This window comes from Andrena cerasifolii, chromosome 8, assembly GCF_050908995.1.
Source record: "Andrena cerasifolii isolate SP2316 chromosome 8, iyAndCera1_principal, whole genome shotgun sequence".
NCBI lineage: Eukaryota > Metazoa > Arthropoda > Insecta > Hymenoptera > Andrenidae > Andrena > Andrena cerasifolii.
In genome coordinates, this window is record NC_135125.1 from 9,326,700 (window position 1) to 9,340,703 (window position 14,004).

The following is a 14,004-nucleotide window of genomic DNA, read 5'->3' on the forward strand; positions in this document are numbered from 1 at the left end:
TGATCGATAATGCACAAGAGTGTTGGAGAAAAGGGATATTTCTAATTGTGCGTGGATGTACACAAAAGTGATTCGAATAGACACGTATGTGAAGAATTTCTTTCTAAGTAAACAGTAGAGAGGGAAGCATATCAGACCACTGTTATAAATAAATAATTGTTAATACAAAAGATGAGAGTGACGTATTTGATAATATGGGATGAGTGCAATGCCGGATGACTGGAGGATATATCAGTGCGCTGGAACATAGATATATGCTTGTGGCATAAATGTCGCCGGTTGTGACAGCGTGAATGTTTGAATGCAAGCGGGAGTTGTCGCGACACACTACTGATTGCGATTTAGGACTTGTACTGTACAATTTTCTAGCGATTAGGGAAGAGCACTGAATCTTTTTTATACTGGTATTTCTAACAGTTCCTTGTTGCATCTCGTTCGTATAACTTAGTTGTTACTTTCTTTTTATTTGTTCGGAAGGACTTACTTATACCTGGATTCGCCATAGCAATATGAGATTACATCTACGAGATAATATCGTTTAAGAGTAATGAGAAATTATCGACTGTTATTCACTATAATGTTATACTTTTAAATACTTTCTCACATTCAAGGCGGACTGTCTTCCGTATTTTCTTAAAGGATGAAAAAAATGATGTGGGTAGATATTTTTACGATATTCCTATCATCTTGCGTAGCTACGATTATTCTTAGTAGATTCAGACTCGTTTTACCTTCCATGTAGTAGAAGCGTGCCGAAAGATTTCGAGTGCAATATACTTGTTGAGTATTATTCGAAGGAAGAAGGATTTCCTGTAAGTAATGTAAAAAAAATGTTGTTATCAGATTCTGGCGCCCTTCCCTTGCATTATCGTAGATACTCGAGTTAATGATTTTTCACACTTTGGGGGAAAAGAAACAAGCAGTTGACAAAGTGAAACATTTCTCCCAGGAAATGTTAACCGATTATTACATTCGCAGTTGGGGAAAAGACATAATCGACTCTGCAACTTTAAATAAGATGACACTGAACTACATTTATAATACTTAATATGCTATACGACTCTAAAATTTCAATTTAGAACAATTTTAATGTCAAAAGATATACTGAGTTTTATGTTATTTGAAGCCGTTGGTGATGGTGCAACAGATTATCGTTTACAGCTTAATAATATATTTAATTACTCGCAAAGCTATAGTATTTATTTTTGTACAGGACTTGATTTCTATTAAATCGATATATCATTTTGAACATACGTTTAATTAAAGTTTGTATTAGCTAAATTTGTAGATAGTTTATTAGGTGTTTAAAATTAGGTTGCAGCAAGATCGGAGTAAATTTGCAAATATAGAAAACGATACAATCGATACTGATCTGTAAACGAACCTTTAACTTTTAAATTATCCATCGAAATTATTTCTTATTCTTTATAATAGAAACATACAATTTCAAAACAATATATCTTCAAAGACAATAAAATAATCTATGTACGCCTCATTAAGTTTTCCTATATTTATATTAATAATATATATGCGTATATCTCGTCTAAATAATTGGATTAACACTTCCATTTACTTTTTAAAACCTTGGTACTTCTTACAGCGTTAGTTAGTCATTTAATGTCCAACGCGGTTTTGCGCAAAAGAGTACCGATTATTAGTGTAATTCTCTCAAAGTGAAGCTCGCTATAAAGGATTGTAAAAGATCGTGTAACTACTTCTAACCACAGTTAGCACATGTATATCGCTAACACTCACAAAAGATGTGAACGCAGAGATAATATGTGGATTATGGTTTTGATGTGCGACTGAAATAATTTTTGAATCAAATAAAGGTAAAACTCTGATTTATACCATCGAATATCGCTTAAAACAATCTATGATTATGTATCGCATTTCTATTATCAGAATCATGATTCTAATAATGAATCGAGGGTTCAAGAAAAGGAAAAACATGGAATATTATTACAAGATATTTATTATATTTACTTATTGCTCCTTAACTTCACGCAATCTCCTAACTGCGGATCTGACAGACGCAGCTGCAGTGGTAGAATAAACCCATGCACCTCCTGCAACTGTCCTTTTACACCGTTTGCAGGACCAAATTCCAACGACACTTCGCTTCATGGCATCCTATCGTGAAACATGTAAATTCTACTGTGAGACTCGCAAAGTAGATACAAGTATTGTAAACCAGGCAATTTTTATAATCCTCTTTGAAAAATAGACTCGAGAATTATTATTTCTTACCTTGCCGCAGAATGTGCAAGTGTATTTGCTGTGTTGGGTGATTTCCATCTTCTTAACCATCTTCCTGAGGGAGGCACCATATCGGGTACCATACTTCCCGGTGATTCCAACCTTCTTCGTGCGTTTCGCCTGGCAATCGGAAATAAATGTATTTTGTAAACTTAATGCAATTATCGAAATGAGGAACAACTAATGCACTGTTTTGAAGTTTAATTACAACTTGAAGCATTTGATGTAACTAAGCACATCGCTACATAAAGTTTATCGTGAAAAGAAAACAGTAAACGTATAGGTTAAGTCAGGTGAGATTGTTACGGCATTGTTTGAATTTTTCGAATAATTATTTAGCATACAACAAATCAAGTGCGTCGAAACACTGCACGTCTGTCCCATTGAACGCTTATTTACTACGAAGAATTGAGTAACAGACTGATTATTCAGCGAGGTTAACCAAACGTAACCTCCAATCATAAATTCAACACAGTCGTCTTCGACATAAATAATATTGCACAATATACGTATCGGAGCATTGCCAATGATCTTCTTAACCAGAACGCGTACGATTCAATCTATATTTCAACAAGATTCACAAAATATTCGTCGATAACTATTCTTACCATTTCACACAATTATAAGGTACGTTCCAAAAGAACCGGAAAAAGGCAGAGACTCTAAAGCCCGATCTCCATCGCGCACGCCATTCACCGGAAGTCGCGACGCATGGCGCATTCACGGAAAGCGCGAATTCAAATCACACCTTACAGATAATAAACCAGCGCGTATTCGTCCGTACTTCTTTACTCATCTTCACTGGCAACGAAACGCAATCCCACCAGTGTACAATCCTTGTCGCGATTACCGCGAAACCGATCCCAATAACGAACCCCAATCGCGATTCCAATCGAACTGAAAGCTGCGACGCGTTTAAAAAAAAAATCTGCTAAAGCGAGCAACGGCGCAGTGACGGCGGGTATGCAATCCTGGCCCCCGTCGAAAAATTTCCACGTATTTGGTGGCTGTACGGTCTGACCCCGATACCTGCACCGTTAGATCTCGACGAGGAGTGCATACGGCCCGTTGTCAGGATCGCCAGTTGGATCGCGGCCGCGTAGAGGAAAGGATTCGCGCGCGCCCCGCGCATGAGAACACTCGTTAAACCGGCCTGAAATATGACGTAGCCAGTGGATCCCAGACCAGCCCTGGCCCGTGCGCGTTAAATCAGTGTTGCTCATCGTCGGTGATCTCTAATAGCCTATAGCGTGATTCAACTGATCGCTTATCACTCCGCGGAACCGCTAATCGTGGCACACACCGAGCAGGAGTGCGAGCGTGTCAATTGGTAGGAAGGCGCCACCCCCGGCTAACGATGGTCGTGAAAATCTACATATCGGGTATCAGCGGCAACAAGGAAGTGAGTGCGAAACACCCACCGCGACCGACGGAGCATTAACGATATTTTGCGCGAGAGCGCAGAGCTAGAAAAAGATAGAGCGAGAGAGAAAGGGTGCGTGTATGTTTGCGTGTGTGGGTGCGCGCGTGCATGTATGCGCGGGGACTCGAGGAGAATGCCAGATTTACCGGGCACCTGAATTCTTACGATATTTCACGGCTACGTTGGATCGGGTTACATCGGTGACTACGGCGGCCGTAGCGTCGATTTACGATGCGACGCTGTCACTGGCCGTAGATCTTGTTATCCGATGCGACGCGCGGAACGATCCGCTTATCGTCCATCGAGATGCACCTCTCCTACGGCTCAGGATGCACCCTCGGTGCGTCGCGGAAACGTACATATGCTAGACCCCGATGATCTCGAACAATACGCTTTACGCCAAGTGGAACGTGAAATGCTGTATGTAGGCAACGGTGGAAACGTACGCGGGGGATCCTAGAACGGAAACGAGGAGATTAGTCGTGGGAAATAAAGCCCTGGGTGCTGGGTAATTGAACAATTTTCGATGAATGTTTATGTTGAGGATTTATAGGGATTCAGCGCGTCGGACGTGATCGATCTCTTTATTCTCTTCCGCAGTTGTCGTTTCGATCTTCCGTCGTGTCCATATGTGGCAGTTTATTTTAATATCGATTAGTTTATGACGTTCGCGATTGTTGATAAGATCGATAGGAATGTGTGCTTTCGATCGAACGATTGAATATTCGATTTTATCTGATTAAACAGGCTCCACGCTGCGTTATCGTTTCTTCTGGTTTGGGCTCGAAATGATATTTTACCATTCTTTCAGGTGAAAAAAAGGCAACAGCGAGTTTTGATGATATTAGATAGCAAAAATGTAGAATACGAAACCATTGATATAACGGAGCCAGGGAAGGAATTAGAAAAGGAATTTATGCAGACAAATAGTATCGCGAGAGACAGCAAATATCCGTTACCTCCACAAATATTTAACGAGGACGACTACTGTGGGGTAATTATCCTTGCGAGCATTCCCACGAGTTGTAATTCAATCACTGGCAGAGAACTACTTCTACGTTCTCGTGCTCTACACAAATTTCTAGAAGCCTGTGAATTTTACGCTTGATCTATAAATGCTTATAACGAAAACCGTCTCGCAGGATTACGAGGACTTCGATTTGGCGAATGAAATAGACGAGCTGGAAGAGTTTTTGAAAGTGGCGCCGCCTGCCAGCGCATCAGAAACTGGTGTAGATTCGAAGCAGAGTAAGGATATTCAAGAAAACGGGAACACCACAAGTCGAGAGGTAAATGTTACCGTCGCTTTAACATAGCTCGACGATTGCCGAGGAAGTTATTAGAACTTTCAATCAACTTACAATCATTTTAGTTATGTATCTGTGCCCTGCCCTTGGCACTAAATTTACACTCTGTCCGTACTAACTAATACATGTTTATTTTAGCCTTCCACAGAGAAAGATGCAGCTGCACTGCAAGCAGAAAGGTAAGCGCTATAGTCACGCCGATTGCATAATTCTGTAATCATTCATTTAAATTAGGTAATAGCTATAACTCTAAGTATAGTGTAAATAAAAAAGGCGAGCGCTCCTCGCGCATATAACTACCGTTTTAAAAATAATAGCTTTCGTATTAGATCATTCTAACACTTCCTTCTTTCGTCGTCTCAGTGTAGAGGAAAGGACAACTCTGCCAAATGAAAATGTACAGTCAGATGGATCTAAACCAGTAGAGCACGACGGCGGGACGGAGATTGTGCCTGAACAGAATGCAGAGCACACAGAGGAGAATGCGGATAAAAACGAAGAGAAATCCGACGACCAGGAAAAGGAAGAGTAGGTGTGAAATTTGCCCATATGACAGTGGGACGTTTCACACCTTTTCGACATCCTTGGTTTTCCATCGATAAGGGTATTTTATAAAAGCTATATCTATCACATTTCTAAGGCTGAGTGAAGGTACTGCCAAGATAATATGTCTGCGACGCAGAAATTATATCGAATGAACAGTATAAATGAAGTATAAGCGGTAATTTTATAGAGCTATTTTATATTGCAAACGAGTACGATTTTTCATCGACAAATTTTCAATAGGTCTGGCTAGAAGATATGGACCGATTTCATCCTCATTCATATCACTAGATAATAAATTTTTTTTTAATTTCATATGTCGACATTTTGCATTATGTATATTGTCTTGCTTGTTACTTTTAATTACGACTCTAACGATGCGCTAGGAGATAATACATTTTCTGTACCGAGAATGCTTTCTGTCCTATCTGTTAGACTCATCCTATTTCGAAATCATTTTTAAATGCGAACTCTTCGTTTGTCATTCGTAGTAAAAACGGCTTCCATAATATCGAACGTAGAATGTGATAGTCATTTATTTTTAATTCTTAGATCTCATTCTCTTGGTTTTATAAAAAGTTTTTAACGGCTTCCTGTTGCGTAATGAAATTTGGACAGTACGACACTCAGTTTTGCATAGGATGCAATTATTACAAAAGACGACGCAAAATTAGTTGTAATCGATTTTACCAATTTTTATCAATTTTTATCAATTTCATCATGCGCACTAATAATTCTTTATTATCGAGTACATCTTAAAATATTTCTTGATATTATTTCTAAGCAAGTTAGGATTAATTTAGGGCAGATTTCTTAGTTTTGCATAACGCATCGGACGAAATTGCATACGAATTCATTACTGTCCATATTATTTTTAATCCGGTTCGTACAGACATCCCCGGGGGGAAATGGAAATGAAGCGTGTGTAGCGTAATTTATAATCGCAATAGCTCGTTTACTTTTCTTACGCTCAAGCTATTTACTTAGAGGCCAATTAAATATCCAGTACACCGAATTGTTGAGAATCCGAGACCCTTTTATCAAAGGCCTACTTCCGATCGTCTCTACGAAGCTTAGTACCGAAGCTTAGTCCAGACAGCTTGAAACAGTTTATTTTCTATGTACCACCCACTTGCTGATAAAATAATAGGCAGGTATTAATCACGAACAAATCGAAGCTTTACGCAAGTGTTACGAAACTGTTTTGTTACGAGAATAAAAGAAACATAAGATACAAAGTTTATGACGTAATGATTGTGCACGAGATAATAAGCCTGACTAATTTTAATGTAGCATCATATCGCAGCTTCTTGAATATGAAAAATTTGCTACTACAGATGAACTAGAAAGAGAATTACAAAAGCTTTTTCTGAAATAAATCGAGAATGTCTACCACGTTGTTATCGTAGAACGATTATATCCGTAAGTAATAGGTGTTGGACACGAGCATTGCAGTTAATAAATTTTAACACGATATATTCGAAATGTATATTTACGAAAAAATAATAATTCATTACACATGATGTATATGAATCATGCTGATCATTGTTACATGCATATGAAACTTTACTAATAAATATCATAACGGAAATTTAAGAAATCTGTTTAAGTAATCCCGTACGTACATCAGTTTTGCAATCTAAGAGACACTCTGGATACATACATTGCAGAGTACTAACATTTGTACAAAAGATTTCGCAAGGAAGATACGTGACTTGTTAAACAGTAAAATTATGCAGATACAAAGGTGATGAAACTTTCATTCCAGGAACGTCTATCACACGATGTGGTAAGTAACATATTATTAATACATTAATTCATAATGCATTATAAATCGTATACATATATTTTCCGTTCTGTATTATTTTCAGTATCTAATAAACTATATATGTTAACAATTATATTATTCGTATTATTTATTTGCTTTGTAAATTATAAGTATCTGTTTGTGTCAACGGTAATTAAACGACTAGTATTAATGCTAATAAATATGAAAAGAAAATATCTACAGTTGCGTGTACCTTATGAATATCGTAACAAGGGGCACACTTGAAAATGTTCAAGGAGCAGACTCCGTTCAAATTCAATGTATAAATTAGACTCGATTAAAGCAACAATAAACGTGTGGTGCGATTATTCTTAGAGAATACGTTCCATCATGTCCTACTATGCAGTTATTGTCAATTCAAATTTGTTCGTTAACAGAGTGAGATTAAACCCTAAGATCTGTGTGAGGCGCATAATATAAATTCCTCAAATATCTTTCCCTTGAATGTTTGCAGTCTCTCCTGCGATGAAACGAGAACAGCCTGAAAACAATAATTTTCGATGTGTTTTTGGTGATACTTATGAGAACCTTTTATAATATAATTAATTACAACGACATACAAAACGCTAAAGTAATTTGAAACAAATTCGTGAATCGTTAAGAAACATTCTCTATGCTCTCAGAGAAGTACTTGATCGTCTTCGGTAAACAAACGGTTGAATTTTAATTCGATAAGTGTGAAAGCACGATTGACGTTTAATTCTTACAATGGATGTTTAGACATAGAACGTTGCGAGAAAAAGTGACACTGAAATGACAGAGAGAGTTATACAAAGGTTGACGTTTCCTTTTCAGTTATGATCCTATCGGTTGAAAGTGAGAGTGATGGTATAGAAATGGCATCTCTTCTGTTTTTAAGTGAATAAAGAAAAAAAAATCAAAAACAAAGGCGTATATTCTTTTTATAGAATTTTGTTTATTTTTGTTTAGATAATTTATTAGTTAGGTCATTAGTACTTGCTGTGCATATTTATTCATATTTTTTAATGTATACATATTATACAACATCTTTGCTAGTACACATTCATTGTGAATGCAAAAACTAATATCAAATGTTGAAAGTTACTCAGAAGTAACGCACAATATAACAAGTATACAAATATTGTTCGTAATAACAGATATTTTTGTACACTCAAATGACGTAATACAATGCACGTAGTTCACGTGTGATTTCTAAAATCACAATTCTAGATACTGTAATGCAGCTTTCTTGTAGGTACGCGGTAGGGTAAATTGTTTTTTAACGGCGCTGTAGAGACCTCGAAATTCGAACTTCAATGCGTCTTGTAATTCAAAAAAATATGGAATAGCAAAACAGAATTAATTAAGAAGTGTAAAAATAAAAAATAGCGAGAGTCTGCTACGTATCAAAGCTGCATAATCAATTCTAGACACCATTCAACAACCACACAAAGGATCTGATTAATACACGTCGCGGTAAGCTTCATTATGATCTGTTTCAACGTTTCTCGTAGTTTGTAAATTAGTATATACTTTAGTAGCGCGTAATATTTGTGAAAAGCATTCCCTACTTTGTCGAGTTACTTTTCACAAAAAAAAAACCGAAATTAGAACAAATTAGTATCTGCATTAGTAGTGATACATCATTTCAACGGACGCACTTTTAAAAGTCCACCATAAACTTTATACTTATCCAGGCACTATTAGTATGTATTCAAACAAATATGAGTAGAATCATCAATACGTACGATTACTTGAACGAAAGGTAGAAGAAAAATTAAAAATGCAATGATCGCTACTGTAGAAGATGATGCGAAGGATGATGCTTGGTACCGCAAATAGTTTTCCGATTCTGTTCGATTGTAGTGCAATGCTTTCTCTTTATCGTAAAATAAATATCTCTCTTAATGTACAATATTACTCATACAAATTAAATAACAAAATAATATCCGAATTTCGGCAGCTCACTATCTCATTAATAGATTCGATAAGTTTTCAACATAAAAGAGAACTATCCTTTAATAAGTACCGCCATAAATAGAGGTAAGAAAGTACTTCGTACGATATTTGCCAAAATAAATTTTAAACTGCATGCGCCGATGCTGTGGACCGGACGTTCGCCTAAAGTGAGACACATGATTTCTAAGACAGTAGATTTGTATAGCCAGTCGTCATAACGATATTTAACAAAAAATTTCTCTTAAGATTACTATTTGCACCTGTAAAAGGAGTGCCGTATTATGCAGACCGTATTTTCAAATGTTGAATAAAAATTGTGCTATGCCACTTGGACAATGAAATATTTTGCAGTATTTTAAGTTCCTTGTTACATTATACCAAAAATATTATGCACGTGTTGTTATTATGCAGAGTCTCAAGCACTGTAGTTCATATTATAGACTGATTATAGTATGCTTACAAATTATGTATTATTCGTAATGACAAAAAAAAAGTGAAAATCGAGAAGATTACTGTGAATTCGTGTACCGTTTGAGAAAAAGCTCAGTAGGTGGAGAAAAACAATTTTGAAATCCCCGAAATTTATATCACATACGCGTTCTAATTCACGTAACGTTGACAAGTATCAGTCACGATTCTTTACTGGATCTGTGGCTTTAATAAATAATTATACGTGATATATAGGTTCCATATGTGATACATACTTTGAGGAATACCTAGTGGCACATCTTACGCTCGACGTAATGCGTCTTTACACGGGGATACTCGTCTTATCGCGTTTGAAATTCACAGTTTACAATACGTAGAGTAAAAAATAGAAAACAAATTTGAACTGGTATATTATGCTGAGAAGATTAATCAATCGGGACACGATTGATTTACTTCGATTAAGCAATAGTAAAATGAAACATTACTTACAGTCCTACATTAAGAGCAGAAAATCAGTCTGCAGAAAGTTCACGATCTCTTAAACAAAATCTCTTAAATAAAAATATTAAGCACATTGTCCGTAACATACGTTTGCAGTAAATTATATACATGAAAGCATAGTACATTTATATCATACACACTCACGCATTGTTGAAATTGAGAATTGAAACTTCGATGTTAACGCAACGAATGAAAACGTGTTCGCTTCGGGAAAATTGATTGTAAATCAGAAACTAGCAAACACACGTTTCAACGTGTTCCCTTTAGGAAACAGTAGAATATTCGGCGTTACTTGTCAAGTGGCGATTTTATATGTTTGCAACGAGATATAAAAAGAAAGCATATATAATGTATACATGCGAAGATAAATGCTATTATGCAATAATAATTTCTCAATTTCTCAAAGTGGTATAGTATTGCCAAAGCTGTAGAATTCTTTCGTATTCTGTTTATTCTACATACTTTTTTGTGCTGCACCCACAGCCATCGCTAGGTGCATTAAGAAGTCTACGACAGTCTTTAAGTTACAAAAGTATAAACTGCATATAGGTTTCTTAGAGATATACAGGGACTAAAATTAAACTGAAATATAAATATACACGTTCATGATGCATGTAACTCGGGCGTAAAAAGTGCCAATCAAGTTCTTTCCTTTAATCATTAAAGCATAAATAAATAAATAAAATATTATGCGAAATTATAATTTTTTGCTACGTAAAATCTATTTTAAGTCACATGCAGAGTTTCTTTTAAATATTAAACACTATTAAATAAACATTGTACATTCAACTGATTTCTACGTGTCTAATACGCATAAATACCTTTTAATTATAGATTTTAAGAATGGCGATGGTGGAATAAACATCTTACAGATAAGAACAAAACCACAAAGCAAAATACTGCTGTAACTATCATAGAATATGCTCGCTATTAGCGATAGACACCGGTATTTAATATGTTAAGTATTATGCATATGACACCTATCAGGTGCCAGTAACGATAATTATAATTATGTACACCTCGCAGAAGGCATAGAAATTAATAATACGACAGTGCGATATGGATTGTGAGAATTGTATTTTTTTAGTTTCTATTGTAGTTTTTATCTTCTCTGTACCGAAATTGGTAACTTATAGAAGCCAGCATTGGCAATACCAAAAACGAAGTGCCTGTATATAAATCTTCTCCAAAATGTACTTTTCTATGTATTTCCATGTAAAATACCACCTTCTGCGACTGATTTTCTGTTAATTTATTTTTCTATTGTATGCACTAACTTATAAATTCATATACTAATAAAATTTAGTTAATCCGTACCAAAGTATTTCTGTCCGAAATGATTTGGAGCTACACTATGAATCTCCGATGTCAATATCTTCATCTGTAAAAAGGAATTTAATTTCACTGAAAAAATTCAGATGCATTCGCAGCTTACAAATGTAGCATGATTTGCACACTGATTTCTGCTGCCCTGCTACAACGATGCTGCACACATAAATTTGGTAATACTCCTAATAAAATTAACTAAAAATTGTTTATAATCGAATTATGTGAAATGTAAAATGTTAGAACTTGATACTGAATTTGGTTGATAATTGTGGAGTTGCACAGGAATGAGAAACTTATGATGCACTAAACGTTTCTGTAAATCATTGCTGTGCGTTCGTACTTCATGCATAGGGAACATACCTGAGGGAAGGCAGTGACTAGAGATTTGGCAGCAATTGGCGTACAAAATAAGTTTGACAAAATGATATTTTCTTCCAGCACATTATGCTCCTTCAGGATAGCTATTGCCTTTATCACAGTGTTCCCAGTACCTTTAAATCAAAGCATTATAATTCTACGGCACGCAGGCACGCGTACTTTGAAAAAGGATAATTTTGCATTCTTATACCTTCGCCGACTTGCGTACAATAAATAAGAACCAGGACATTAACAATTCTTAACAATTAGAAGGTAGAACCTTGCACTTACTCATTATCGGATACATTAACAACACTTTCCTCTCGGATATGTCATCTGGAAACTTTGCATAAACCACCTTGGCTTCGTGAGTGTCCGCGTCACTTTCCACTAATATTTTCCCAATTCTTATGCTACGACAGCAATCTCTCAAACCCTAAAAAATGATGCGATTAATGTGATCTAAGAATTAAGGTGCCTGAAATTTGCAATTCACCTGCTCCATGGCCTCTCCGCTTCTCACTATGGACACACCGCAGTTTCCTTTCTGATACTTCAAGCCGTTGTACTTGGCTCCCGTCGGTGTAGTGACCACACATTTGGAAAACGGTAATTGATTCAAACTTTCTTCTATGACCAGCCTTATCTAAAATTGTCAACATCTGCGTACAGTGAGCCATATAAATTACGCCTTCTATGATAACAATCTAAGTCACATACACATCCCTCGCAAGGAGACCTGCTTATGCAGCACAATTGTTATCAGTACGCATACCTTAACAGTATTTGCATGAGATTAGAACAGGAATGCCATAATGACAACGAATTCCTTGAACCCAAGAAGAAGGTAAGAAAAATGTACCTCGCATATAATTAACTACATATTTTCGATGAATATACAGTTATTCGAAGTATAATACGACATGTTGGTGCCGAGGACGTACCTCTTTCCCAGGAAAAAGGGCTTTCTACTCTTCTTTGCGCGTAAATTTCTTCCGTGATATTCGAAGCTTTGCGTCGATAAATATCTCAAAGTGGCAAAAGTTATGTGAAAAGGGAGTGACAATCGATCGAATAGCGTCATTAAACGAAAAATCAAACTCACTAGTCGGTCGGCGTAGAACTTGAAGTCGCTCCTCGTGGTGTTTCTGTAACGGAGATGCATCGTGTTTAATTAATCTGTTCAATGGGAAATGAACGACGTAACGCACTGACATCGTGCCGGCTTTTAAATTTAAAAAAAAAAACCTTAATGTATGGAAAGTGAATGATGATTCGTGATCGATTTACTTACTTGTCCCTCAATATAGTTTGCAACTCCTTCACCTGATTGTTGCACGGAAGGATCTTCAAATTCGGCCCATAAACGTCGCTGACATCGTTGGTTTCGTTAGGTTTCTTTGTCACCGACATAATCTCCGTGCTACCCATATTGGATTCTTCACGTGCATGCAATACCTCCGTAGACTGCCGTAGACGTTTCTCCAGCGATGCGCGCAATGCAAATGCTGCAGACAGAAAAAATAGAATAAATAGCGACCAGGGGTACCATGAATTCACTGGCGCTACTTGAATTATTACCACAAGGTTGGCAGGCCTCATTGGATTTTGTTACTAGCGGGCAAATTATTGTCACACTCTTTGTAACCATATAACTGAAGTTTTCGAATTGTATTATTAATCAAATATAATTTCGAATTTTAAAAGCATGAGCTTATAGATATGGCGCAATTTATTATGCCATTGTATTAAACAGTAGAATAATTGCTTTAGCCAATCATGGGCGTATTCCACTTACGCCCAAATCGCCCGTGATTTTCATTAGAATAGGTTTCCCTATACGCGACTGGACGTATCGTTAAGAATTTCAAACTTGATTTTCTCGAAAATGAAGCGCAATATCAAAAAATTTTATTCCTTTTTCTCGACTTATTTACTTGTTATAAGTAGAAAAGAAAGAGTAACTTTTTTTTATATCGCGCTTAATTTTCGAGAAAATCAACTTTCAAAATCTTGATGTTGCGTTCTGTCACGTATAGGGAAACCTACCTTAATGAAAATCACGGGCGATTTTAGTATAATTTTAGTTCACACCTTTCACTGCCGAG

General features: G+C 36.4%; 3 protein-coding genes across 8 annotated transcripts; 1 reads left to right on the forward strand and 2 right to left on the reverse strand.

Moving 5' to 3' along the window:
• Positions 1-1,957: 1,957 nt before the first annotated feature.
• Positions 1,958-3,022, reverse strand: Rpl37a (ribosomal protein L37A). Its single transcript, XM_076818914.1, has 3 exons — positions 2,868-3,022; positions 2,251-2,379; positions 1,958-2,133 (listed from the first exon to the last, which is right to left on the reverse strand). Exons 1-3 carry the CDS (start codon positions 2,868-2,870, stop codon positions 1,987-1,989), a joined length of 279 nt encoding a protein of 92 aa, XP_076675029.1. The 5' UTR covers positions 2,871-3,022; the 3' UTR covers positions 1,958-1,986.
• Kri (uracil phosphoribosyltransferase krishah) lies at positions 2,254-13,409 on the reverse strand. Of its 3 annotated transcripts, XM_076818908.1 has the most exons (8): positions 13,191-13,409; positions 13,002-13,044; positions 12,393-12,542; positions 12,188-12,332; positions 11,900-12,030; positions 11,528-11,591; positions 3,848-4,138; positions 2,254-2,379 (listed from the first exon to the last, which is right to left on the reverse strand). In XM_076818908.1, the coding sequence occupies exons 1-7, from the start codon at positions 13,325-13,327 to the stop codon at positions 4,077-4,079; spliced, it is 732 nt and encodes a 243-aa protein (XP_076675023.1). In that variant the 5' UTR covers positions 13,328-13,409; the 3' UTR covers positions 2,254-2,379; positions 3,848-4,076. The 3 variants fall into 3 exon arrangements, with proteins under 3 accessions (XP_076675023.1, XP_076675024.1, XP_076675025.1); XM_076818909.1 differs by lacking the exons at positions 2,254-2,379; positions 3,848-4,138 and adding an exon at positions 7,007-7,841 and having other exon boundaries at positions 13,191-13,407; XM_076818910.1 differs by lacking the exons at positions 2,254-2,379; positions 3,848-4,138; positions 11,528-11,591 and adding an exon at positions 7,007-7,841.
• Positions 3,278-7,430, forward strand: LOC143372580 (SH3 domain-binding glutamic acid-rich protein homolog). 4 transcript variants are annotated; one of them, XR_013086316.1, is made up of 6 exons: positions 3,278-3,661; positions 4,494-4,676; positions 4,825-4,971; positions 5,128-5,168; positions 5,353-5,593; positions 7,130-7,430. XR_013086316.1 is itself a non-coding variant. In XM_076818911.1 (5 exons), exons 1-5 carry the CDS (start codon positions 3,617-3,619, stop codon positions 5,519-5,521), a joined length of 585 nt encoding a protein of 194 aa, XP_076675026.1. In that variant the 5' UTR covers positions 3,280-3,616; the 3' UTR covers positions 5,522-6,783. The 4 variants fall into 4 exon arrangements, 2 of the variants coding, with proteins under 2 accessions (XP_076675026.1, XP_076675028.1); XR_013086315.1 differs by lacking the exon at positions 7,130-7,430 and adding an exon at positions 5,776-6,783; XM_076818911.1 differs by lacking the exon at positions 7,130-7,430 and having other exon boundaries at positions 3,280-3,661; positions 5,353-6,783.
• Positions 13,410-14,004: the final 595 nt, after the last annotated feature.

Coding starts and splice junctions, on each gene's coding strand:
- Kri (XM_076818908.1), bottom strand. CDS start 13,327: ATGGGTAGCACGGAGATTATGTCGGTGACAAAGAAACCTAACGAAACC. Junction 12,333..12,392: donor GCGGAGAGGCCATGGAGCAG/GTGAATTGCAAA, acceptor ATCATTTTTTAG/GGTTTGAGAGATTGCTGTCG. Junction 12,031..12,187: donor GTTAATGTATCCGATAATGA/GTAAGTGCAAGG, acceptor TTTGATTTAAAG/GTACTGGGAACACTGTGATA.
- Rpl37a (XM_076818914.1), bottom strand. Junction 2,134..2,250: donor CTTGCACATTCTGCGGCAAG/GTAAGAAATAAT, acceptor GTTTCACGATAG/GATGCCATGAAGCGAAGTGT.
- LOC143372580 (XM_076818911.1), top strand. CDS start 3,617: ATGGTCGTGAAAATCTACATATCGGGTATCAGCGGCAACAAGGAA. Junction 3,662..4,493: donor GTATCAGCGGCAACAAGGAA/GTGAGTGCGAAA, acceptor CCATTCTTTCAG/GTGAAAAAAAGGCAACAGCG. Junction 5,169..5,352: donor GCTGCACTGCAAGCAGAAAG/GTAAGCGCTATA, acceptor TCGTCGTCTCAG/TGTAGAGGAAAGGACAACTC.